The sequence below is a fragment of the Lineus longissimus genome, chromosome 18 (assembly GCF_910592395.1).
Source record: "Lineus longissimus chromosome 18, tnLinLong1.2, whole genome shotgun sequence".
In the NCBI taxonomy this organism is placed as follows: Eukaryota; Metazoa; Nemertea; class Pilidiophora; order Heteronemertea; family Lineidae; genus Lineus; species Lineus longissimus.
The window spans coordinates 6,210,323-6,221,382 of record NC_088325.1 but is presented as its reverse complement, the minus strand read 5'-3'; the positions used below and the strand labels follow the sequence as shown (position 1 = coordinate 6,221,382).

General features: G+C 45.8%; 3 protein-coding genes across 3 annotated transcripts; all 3 read right to left on the bottom strand.

The window, feature by feature from the left end:
• Nucleotides 1-275: 275 nt before the first annotated feature.
• Nucleotides 276-2,960, bottom strand: LOC135502644 (uncharacterized). Its single transcript, XM_064795600.1, has one exon. The coding sequence runs from the start codon at nucleotides 2,958-2,960 to the stop codon at nucleotides 276-278; it is 2,685 nt and encodes an 894-aa protein (XP_064651670.1).
• Nucleotides 2,961-4,067, bottom strand: LOC135502643 (uncharacterized). Its single transcript, XM_064795598.1, has one exon. The coding sequence runs from the start codon at nucleotides 4,065-4,067 to the stop codon at nucleotides 2,961-2,963; it is 1,107 nt and encodes a 368-aa protein (XP_064651668.1).
• Nucleotides 4,068-5,738: 1,671 nt separating this feature from the next.
• Nucleotides 5,739-9,986, bottom strand: LOC135502640 (uncharacterized protein K02A2.6-like). The gene is made up of 3 exons (XM_064795594.1): nucleotides 7,987-9,986; nucleotides 6,559-7,783; nucleotides 5,739-5,903 (listed from the first exon to the last, which is right to left on the bottom strand). The coding sequence occupies exons 1-3, from the start codon at nucleotides 9,984-9,986 to the stop codon at nucleotides 5,739-5,741; spliced, it is 3,390 nt and encodes a 1,129-aa protein (XP_064651664.1).
• Between the last annotated feature and the right edge of the window lie 1,074 nt (nucleotides 9,987-11,060).

Genomic DNA, 11,060 nt, shown 5'->3' with positions numbered 1-11,060 from the left:
CTTGCGCCATAGGAGGGCCACACCACCTTTACCACGGCGCACCTTATCGGAGATAAATAGGTCTTTATCACAGACTACATAAGCAGAAAAATCATTGTTAACGGACTCTAAGAACTGGGCCGAGTCAGGATATAGCCAGTGTTCTGAGATTCCCAAAATGTTGAGATTCCGGGAAGTGAGCAGTTTGTCCACATATAGTGACCCGGACATTATGCCGCGCGCATTCCAGCACGCAAGAGATAGGTTACGAGACGAGCTATCCATGAAACGATTGTCTAATCCATCCACTCCCGACAGAGGACACCGGCTGGCCAGAAGTCCTCATGGAGCAACATGTCCTTGTCCTGTAGGTCAACAATGACTTTAGCTGACTGGGTGCCTCTAATTTTGCTTTTCATGAGTCTAACGTGCGGCTCGCTCACTTTGTGACCAACTAAGAACCTAAGTATTGAGTCAACGGTGGTCCGGGGCGAGATGAACCCCACGAATAGGGGCGCCCTCCGCCGTCGAGGTTTTCTGGTCACGCCAGTGAATTCCCCGCAGCCCTGCTCGTTCGTTCTGTAGCTATCTACCCCAGAGTCGATATCCGGGTTCGGTTTCACAACGCGCCCGGTTTTCCATGTACCGCGGATTGGATTTGTTTCCTTGATGAGTACGAAGTCCCCTTCACACACGTCCCTTCTTGTAGTTTGCCATTTTCTGCGAGGCATCAATGTCGGAAAGACGTCTCTATACCAACGATTCCAGAAGGACTTCACTATCTGTTGGCAAAACTCAACACGATGTCTTGGATTGTTCGTCTCCTGGAATGGCCCTTGGGGTACAGTGGCTGAGGCTCGTCCTAATAACATATCGTTTGGGCAGATATACGCACCGTCGTCCGGATCCGTTGAGCAACGCCCGATTGGTCGTTCATTTACAAGGTTAGCTACCTCAAATAGTACGGTCTGTAGCTCCAATGCTGTCAAAACCTGATCTCCAATTGCGTGTTTGAGCGCGGTTTTACAGGATTTGACGAGAGCTTCGGCACACCCGTTATGATGCGCAGCTGTGGGGGTCAGGAACAGCCATCTTGTCACTCGCTCGCAGCACCATTCTTTCACTTGTGGAGCGGAACCTACCAGTTGGGGACCACGATCGCTGAGGATGGTCTGAGGGGTACCTCGGATTGAGAAGAAGCGCCGTAGGACCTGAAGGAACTCCATGGTTGAGTAGTCAACGGTTATATCCAAGTAGACTGCTCGCACATTTAGACAGGTGAATAATACTCCGTATGCCTTGTCATGTTTGTTTCTGGTTATCCTAATCTTGAATGGGCCGAAGAGATCCAATGCGGTATTCTTGAATGGAGGTGTCATTGGCTGTAAGCGCTCCACTGGAAGTTCTGCCATGATCTGCATTTCTGACTCGGCTGTCATCTTGCGACAGAAGACACATCGATACTTGACCGTCTTCGCCAGCCTAGTCACCCCAATAATCCAGTACTTTCTCCTTACTTTCGCCGCAGTCGCTGCTACACCAGAATGTCCATATTGATGTGCCCTGTGAACAATGAGATTTGAATACCAGTGATTGTTTGGCAAGAGAGCAGGATGTTGTGTATCATAGCTAACCATAGCCTTTCCTACTCGTCCGCCTACCCTAATGATTCCTTCGCTGTCCACAAATGGTGAAAGGCTGGCCAGCTCATGTTTTCCAAGCAACAGATGAAGCGAAGATTGTGCATGAATGCGAAGTTTTTTCTCCGCATTTTCAACTTCTTCTACTGACAATGGTCCTGAACGCGGCTGACATTTGAATTTCCACATTGTGCAGAAGTTTTGTTTGAACCGCATTATGTGCGCTGTAACTCTGATTGCGCGTGACTGAGATGAGAATGTATTCATGTTTGCAAGTATCGGCGCGGCTACGGATACATTCATGATCATGCGAGCGGATTTTAACTCACTTTCATCCTGACAGTCGGTGTCTTCCACGGTAGGCCACTCACTTATGGGCAATTTCAAAAAAGGTGGCCCGTACTTCCAAGATTCAGCCAAGTTTTCCACGGAGCACCCTCTGCTGACGTCATCGGCAATGTTCAGTTCGCTAGGACAGTGCCGCCAACCTTTCACATCCGTCTTCATCTGGATTTCGCCAATGCGGTTGGATATGAATGTGTTAAAGGTTCTGGCTTCACTCTTTATCCATGCTAAAACTATCATAGAATCAGAAAACAGAACAGTATTTTCTACATCGAATCGCATTTCCGCAATAATGGTTTCTTTCAAACGGCTGGCCAAGACTGCTGCTTGTAATTCTAATCGCGGTATTGTGAGCGGTTTTAGCGGCGCGACCCTAGATTTTGCCCTCACGAACCGAGTTTCATAGCCGTCGGAATTTTTCCATCTTACGTACGCGACGCAGCCGAATCCGTTTTCAGACGCATCACCGAAGATGACTAATATTGGTTGACCTTCAGACTCGGTTGGGGTTAGGCATCGTTCGATTTTGTATGCTTTCAGCCTCTGCAAGTCTTTAAACCACGTTGCCAATTTTTGTTTTACAGGCTCAGGGAGGTCTTCATCCCATTGATATTTCTCCTTCCACAACTCTTGTAACCAGATCTTTGCAGTCAAGATGACTGGAGCGGCGATGCCTATCACGTCAAAAACTCCCGCTAGGGCACTGAGTACCATCCGCTTTGTCAGCTTGTCAGGGATTTTCATCAATTGGCCTTCTTCCATTGCTAGCCATTTTGGTGGCTTCACCGCGATTGCAATTTCATCAGTTTTCCGATCCCAAACCGCTCCTAGAACCTTTTCATTTGGAAGCTCTGATTTGGTTTCCTCTCCGTGTGTCGGGATATTAGAGATCCATTCTTTGATTTTGAAATGTCCACTCTTGAGTATCTTGTCAACCTCACCCGCCCGTTTTGTTGCGGTTTTGGTATCCTTCAGTGAATCGCAGATGTCGTCCATTTACCGGCAATTCTTGATGGTTGTGACCGCCTCAGGTAGTAGATCTTCGAATTCCTCCGCCGTTAGGTCCATCGCAGTATTCGCAATCGCTGGCGAAGATATATCTCCGAACGTCAGCACTTGTTTCACGTATATATCGGGGGGCCGATTTTCATAGTTTCTCCACAGAAATCGATGTGTGCGTGCATCTCGGATTGGATCCACTAATATCTGGTGATACATGTTGGAAACATCTCCCATAATGGCCACTGGGTTTTCGCGGAATCTTGTCAAAACTCCAACCAGGTTATTCAGTAGATCAGGGCCTTTCCGTAGATATCTGTTCAAGATGTGTCCCTGGAAGCTGGCGGCAGAATTGAAGACCAGGCGGCATGGAGTTGATTTCTTCTCTGGACGATACACAGCATGGTGGCTTATATAATGCACGGGACCCTTGTGGCTTTCTATCTCATCCTGGTATAATTTCCTGGCTGAACCCTGTGCCACAAGATCATTTATCTGGTCGTCGTACATCTTTGCGTAGTCCGCATTTTTGTCTAACCGTTTCTCCGTGCTGATCAGTTTTGCCTTCACTTGATAGTAATTATCTGGCAGCTCAGCAGGATCACGCAGCCACGGTAGTGGTATTACCCATCTGTTTCCTTCCTTTTTCGCACTGTCCCTGATCATCTGTGCCTCCTCTCTCTCCACTAGATTCAGCTTCTTTTCCAGGTACGTCTGTTTGATACAGCAAGGATTTACTGCCACTCCCATTTGTTCAGTAGCCCAGAAAGCGGTAATGTCAACCGGTTCCAACAGAGAGACATGATATTCGCTATATGTCATTTCAGAATTGAGGGATGCGGCGCCAAACACAACAGGACCAAGAATAGAATTCCGAATAGCGAACCGCTCATTTACGTGCGTGGTCCCGCCATGAAACTTCGCATGGTCAATGCCGATCAGAATATCAACGGGTCCTGAAGCTCTATTTAGTGCGGCGAATTCGTTTCCCACAACCCCTTTTAGATGTTCAACATAAACGTACGCAATGTCCTCGCCAATTTTCGGAATGGCGATAACTTTGATACTGAAGCGTGAATTTCCATTGACGGATTGCACCTGCATATTGTACACCTTGCTTTCTAATAATTCTTCTTGGCCACCTACTTTGCTTATATTGATGACAATGTCTTTGCCCCGCAAACCCAAGTCCCTAGCGTATTCGGCCCGAATCAATGACAGTTGCGACCCACTATCAAACAACAGCGTGCCAGCTTTGATGGCTTGAGTTTCAGAGTTGATGAAATGACAGGTAACATGTTCGCACTACAGGAGAGAACTGAAGTGTTGCTGGCAGCGCGGTCAAATGGAGCCCCGTGTAAGAGTGGATGATGACTAAATGGAAAAATTTTGCCATCGGTGACGATTTCACAACGTTTTCTAACGCGACATGGCCCACGGTGTATGCGCAGACAAAAGTAGCATGCTTTCACTTTCCTAACTTCAGTTAACCTAGTTTCCAAATTCATGGCTTTGAACTTTGTGCACTCATGAGGTTTATGTTAATGTTTACAAACCCAACAAGTGGGACTATAATTGGAACCACTATAACTTTGAGTAGACCTATTGTCTGATTCAGGTTGTGCAGTCACAGTCTTATTTTCTGACGTAACACTACTGTCCGAACTAGAAACATTCACCGCATGCTTCACATGACCAGATTTTGAACTACGAATGTCCGCGCCGGCAATCTGCCGGACCCAAATTTCACCTTTCATCCAATCAAGTAAAGTGTCAATAGAAGGTTGAATGTTCTTAGTCTGCTGGTGCGAAGCCCATTTCAGTCTGTCGTTAAATTGCAGTTTCTTTTCAATCAGGCCTATGGTAGTAGAGTTGTTCAAATCAGTTGGGCGTTTCAACTCACTGAGCGCATTGTAAATTTTCTTGATCAAATGATGCAACTCAATAAGCGGGGCAAGATCGTTTTCCTGGACTGTTTTGAAACGGTTGAGTGTGCCAATCAAAACATCTGACGCCAAACGGGGATTCCCATATTTACTGTCAAGAGCATCCCAAGCCGAATCGTAATCTTTCTCACCCTGAATCCAATCAGTTGGTTTTTGACCAAGACATGTTTTCAATATATACAAAGCTTCCTCATGGGAATAACGACCTTCAACTAGGAACTTGAAATCACGTTTGAAATCAAAACACTCTATAATATTTCCCGAGAACTTGGGCAAAGGGGCTTTCTCAGTTCTGATCTGCAATGTCTTTTGCGATTTACTGGAACCTGGAGCGGCACTTGGGTCTGATTTCAATATGGGAGTTGCAGGCGATGGGTCTTTAAATAAAGACTTGTAATCGTTTATATAGATTGTTAGTTTATCACAACCCTCCGTGATCGGCTCAATCCACGCAAACTCTTCATCAATTTTATCAGAGTCTACAAGCATCAGGTATTCTTGATGGCGTTTGAGGACTTCCTCTGACGCCCCTTTGAACTTACCCTCTGCTTCCTCCAGTTCCGGTATTGGCCGTTCTTCTCCCATAATGAATTTCACAGAGTTCTGAATCCGGGTGAGCATTCCTTTTGCCACACTGCGCGCTTTTTTGGCATTTTCTAAATCCGCCATTTTGAATCAACGTTACGAGTCGGAACCGAATAGAACAGTATTCTACAATCCTCTGAACAGAATAAGTCGTGGTGATTCACGTAATGCCGTTGATTTCGGATTTCCAGAGGATGCCTTTTGTCGTCGTTGAATTCGGTTGGTTTCGGCCGGTTTCTGTTTCCTATTCATGCGTTCGTCCGGGGCGTTTCGTTCCAGTCGTTCTCGCCGTTTCGTGTTCTAGGTCGTCTTTGCCGATGGTCGTTTCGAATGGTGACGTGTCCGGCCAGGACACTGAAGGACGGAGCAGGAATATGTGGTTCTTCGATATAAAGATTTTATTCGAAACCTGGAATAAATTATACATTTAAGTACACAGAAAAATTGCCATTTAAAACCAGTGAATAAACCATTTCCATAAACATAAAACATTGCAAATTATCACATAATTTCAACGAACAAAACTAAATGTATAATCCTGATGATTTTGACGCAAATGGTTTCAATGCCTATTTACATGACGCTGGTGATAGAAATAACTGACTGAATCCAACTTATCTGGCAATATATTTTGGCAACCTGGCCTGGCCATGAAACCTAATAAGTGAAATAAATGTCTTTATCATCGAAAACCTACACCAATTAACAAGTGATTTAATGAGTGTCTAAATAGGATAAAATTGAAACTTACGAATCCACATATAGTTTGTTTTTCCTGTTTTTTGATAAGATAAAATGTTTGCCCCGGACTTGGTCGCGATCCGTCCACTGTTACGCCTTAAGTTAAAATGTCTCTTGAATGGGCTAATCCCGTGACGGTGCAAAATTACAAGTCATGCGCTCGGATCACGCAACCCTTTGTCCAATGCGTAATTCGCGCCTAAAGACCTAACATTTAACGCGGGCTTTTCAAATACTGTTTAAATAATATAGTCCATTTCCGTTTCGACTTTTACAGCGAAACAAGTGGGACTTGTAATTTTGCCCTCCACAAATCGCTTTACATGCCCAGTAGACCTGAACCTTGTTGCTTTGGAATTTTGCAAAGTTAAACCACCACCATCTTTGTTCACAACTTCATACGGCTCTGGTGCAGAGAAATGTTCTAACTTGTTTTCTCTAAACGGCTTCTGCAATAACACCTTTTCACCCTCCTTAATGCTAGAACTCAGAGCACCCCTCTTCTCATCAGCATAGGTTTTGGAAACTAGTTTGGACCTAGCGTCCCTCTCCCTCAGCTTGACCTGCCACTCGGCTTCTGTTGGTCTACCATGTTGCAACTGGAGCTTTGGCAATTTATCCCTTAACTCTCTACCCATCAATGCTTGGGCTGGGGATACTCCAGTAGCAACACGGGGGGTGTTCCTATATTGGAAAAGGAAATTTTCTACTTCCTTTTTCCAATCTTTCTTCTCAAGTTTGGCAATTCTAATGCATTTTAGCAAGGTTTCATTGAACCGTTCAACGTTGCCGTTGCTTTGGGGCCAGTATGGCACGCTGGTTTTGTGTTCAATTCCAAGGTACTCCAGAAACGCATCGAAACCTGCAGTGTTAAAAGGAGGTCCATTATCACTTCTAACAGAAAATGGGAGGCCATGCGTTTGAAACATTGCATCCATAACCCTTGTCACATGACCTGTGTCAGTTTTTTTGAGTAAAACCACCTCAGGCCACCTGGAATAGTAGTCAGTGGTTACGAGCAAATGCTCGCCATTGCACACTTCCAGCAAATCTACTGCTAAATCAAACCACGGTCCGTCGGGTAATGCGGTGGACTTTATTGGTTCCGGTTTGGCACGTGCTCCAACCAATTGGCACGGGTGGCAGGCTCTGATAAAGGACTCGACTTCCTTATCGATCCCTGGCCACCAAGCCTTATTTCTAAGCCGGGCTTTGGTCCGTACCATGCCCTGGTGTCCTTCATGTGCCAGCCTTATCATTTTGTCTCTCAATTTCTCCGGAATGACAATCCTGTCCCCACGCATTACGAGACGCCCGTACAACCATAACTCATCTTTTACAGCATGGTAAGGTGACTGACTCAGATTAGACCAATCACTAGTCAAAATACACTCTTCAATAGCCTGTAGGGTTGCATCATTTGTAGATTCTTGCTCAATTACACTGGGTGTGATGGCAGCAGGCACTGCTTCAGTCACCACACTACGAGCAAATTCTTCAGTCTGCTTAGTTTCAACCTCAACGTTGCCAGAGTCCTCTATGGGCAGCCTACTCAACACATCGGCATAATTGTCTTTCCCTTTTATGTATTTCACCGTGTAGTGAAATTGCTGCACGAATAAAAGCCACCGTTCAATTCGAGCAGAGGGGTCTTGGATCCTGGGCTGAGAACCCTTAACAAAGGCTTGTGGTCGGTCCCGATTTCGAACGTGGCCCCTAACAAAAATAAGATAAACTTCTCGCACGCCCACCTGACTCCAAGCGCCTCTCTCTCGAATTGAGAATACCTAGACTCCACATGAGTCAACTTTCGACTGGCATAATGCACTGGCTTGAAACTACCATCATGCTGCTGTTGTTCTAAAATCGCACCCAGACCAACTGGTGATGCATCCGTTACTACACGGGTCCTAGCACCCTGCTTAAAGTAAGCCATTACTGGACTTGAAGTCAACTTAGATTTTACATCTCTGAAAGCTTTGTCATGCACAGGCAACCACTCCCATTTGACCTGAGACCCTGTTAATTCACACAAAGGACTTGTGATGATAGCAAAATTTACTACAAATCTGGCACAAAACTGTGCTAGGCCTAGAAAGCTCCTAAGTTCTGCTTTGGTTTTAGGCTTAGGTGCCTCCACAATAGCTTTCACTTTGGCATCAGCTACCTTCATACCCTTTGAAGTCATATTGTGGCCCATGAACACCATACTGTCTCCCACATTGCACTTGGGGAAATTCAAGGTGAGTCCATGTTCATGCAATCTCTTGATAACCGCTTCCACTCGCTCATATAGCTGGGCATAGTCCTCCGCTACCACGCGGATGTCATCGTGCAGGTTGCATGCCCCTGGACAACCCTTTAGAATTTGCCCGATGATACACTGGAATTTCTCAGTCGCCATATTCATGCCAAAATTAAGGCGTTTGTACCGATACAACGAATTGGGCCCAGCAAATGTAGTTATATCCCTACAGCTTTCATCCAATTCAATCTGATGAAATGCCATGTTTAAGTCTAGTTTACAAAAAACTCTTGCTCCAGAAATCTCTTGGAGCGTCTCATCAACCGTAGGTACAGGGTGCTTCTCTCTTTTAATGGCTTCATTGGCCCTTCTCATGTCCAGACACAACCTGATATCGCCACTTGGCTTTTCGACAACCACCAAGGGGTTAACCCAAGAGGTAGGACCAGATATTGGCTCAATCACATCGAGGCCTTCCAACTCAGCCAACTTGTCACATACTTTTGCTCTCCGATTGAAGGGGATCCGTCGATGCTGGGCTACAGGCTTGACATTCTGGTCTATATGCAATTTCAATAAGTAATTCTTAAGTTTCCCTAGGCCAGTGAAAACCTGTGGATACTTCTTTCTCAAACTATGCAAAATTGAATGCACTTCCTTGCCAGCATCGCACGCATTCACTTCATACCCTACTTTCAGCAAATTCAGCTTCTCCGATGTAGGCCTACCCAGCAGTGTTGACTGGTCCCCAGGAATTACAATGAAGTCAGCAACACAACAAGCACGTCCCGCCTGCAATCTTAGGGCACATTTTCCCAAGATTGTCAGTGGCTCCGTCGCACAATATGTGAAAACCTTGCTATTGGAAGCACGTAAATTCACATCTATGTCGGCAGTTACCAATTTGAATGTATTTTCCGACATTAAGTTGCAAGTTGCTCCTGAGTCCACGACTACATCAGTGCCAACGTTCCCAACTTTAACGCGCAAAACGTCACTTCGCAAATTTCTCCTTGGGACATCACTACCAGTATCCTCAATTGACCTGAATGCATAGTATGCTGCCTCGTCATCCTGATTATTTTCGGACCCGGAGTCAGACTCCTCAATCTGATGCACCCTGTCACGTTGCCTACCACCCCGACCACCACGTGTACGATTACGACCACGACCACTCTCCTTGGACTTGGGGACACAATCCTCCCATTTGGCACGACACTCTGAGGCTCGGTGACCCAATCTGTCACATCTAAAACACTTGATGGTGCCCCCATCTTTAGCCCACTTATCAGCACTGGTACCAGTCTCAGCACTGGTACAGTCCTTTGCAAAATGGCCTAATTGACCACAGCGGAAACAACGTACATCGCCACGTGACTTGTTTTGGCCCCTTTTGTCTCTCGGGTTACTACCGGCCTTTACAAAATTGACAGACTTATGGTCATTCGGCACCAAAATCAATGCATCTTTGTCGTGATACGTTCTTACAATGTCAATTACTTTCATCAACGTTAGCTTATCTTCGCGATAAAGTTTACTCTTCAGCGGTTTATTCTTTATAAACAGCAACACTCAATCGCGGACCTGATCACTCGTTGTATCAGCGTTTCCGAACTCACAAGATTTAGCCAGCTCTTTCAATCGGGTCACGTAATTGTCGATACTCTCCCCTGGCTTGGGATCAGCCGTGGGGAATTTTTGTCTCGCAAGTGGCACATTTTTTTTTAACTTAAAATGACCATTGAGACAGTCCTTTAACTTGCCGAAATCGTTTTCCTCTCCTTGCTCATCAGCAGTTTTCGTCCGGAAAATGTCTCGGATACCCTCTCCGGCTATGTGGAGCATTAGTGCGCGCCTCTGCGCTGCATGCTGTACCCCCGACGCAGCCTCAAACAAATCAAAGTCTTGTATCCAGCGCTCCCATCGCTGTGCGAGGGCCTCCGGCTCTCCAATGCAGTCAAATGCATCCACACACGGCAGCCCGCTCAGGGCCGTTGGCGCGGTTACTGGTGGGGCCATAACGAGATTTCCGACGGGGATTTTACAACTTTCGACACACAATCAATTACTTTCGAGCGTTTCTACTGAATGTATAATCATTCATTGTTTGTTTTCATCCTCGTCGCCAATTTATGTCGTGTCCTTGGCTGAACAAACTCACATAAAACAGATGTAAGAAACCGACTCGAGATGTTTATTGTGCCGCCGTGATTCCTCCTCCTGTTCCGGTTCCTAGCCCGGGTACATATATAATATGAATACAGAAAATGGAACGAAGTTCCACCACATCTCCCCTGATTAGACAAGCACGTTTTATTGCTAGTTGATAATTGAATTTCACACCCACACCTCATTAAAAGTGTTTTTGGGCCGCTGCGGTGCAAAATCTTTATATGCAATATGGTTGCGTCACCAACAATCGCCTGGGTACGGGTAGAGCTAACATTATACACCTTTGGTAGGACGTTTTCCGTGAACGTCCCGGAAGTTTATGTATACCTCGTAGACGCGCGTTATTGGTCCCTGCAAGGGCGTTGTTACGTACGTTTTAGCTAATGGCTGTTATCGTTTGTAATTATC

Coding starts and splice junctions, on each gene's coding strand:
- LOC135502644 (XM_064795600.1), bottom strand. CDS start 2,960: ATGGACGACATCTGCGATTCACTGAAGGATACCAAAACCGCAACAAAA.
- LOC135502643 (XM_064795598.1), bottom strand. CDS start 4,067: ATGCAGGTGCAATCCGTCAATGGAAATTCACGCTTCAGTATCAAAGTT.
- LOC135502640 (XM_064795594.1), bottom strand. CDS start 9,986: ATGAAAGTAATTGACATTGTAAGAACGTATCACGACAAAGATGCATTG. Junction 7,784..7,986: donor AGAGAGGCGCTTGGAGTCAG/GTGGGCGTGCGA, acceptor TGTGTTGAGTAG/GCTGCCCATAGAGGACTCTG. Junction 5,904..6,558: donor GGTTCAGGTCTACTGGGCAT/GTAAAGCGATTT, acceptor AATTTATTCCAG/GTTTCGAATAAAATCTTTAT.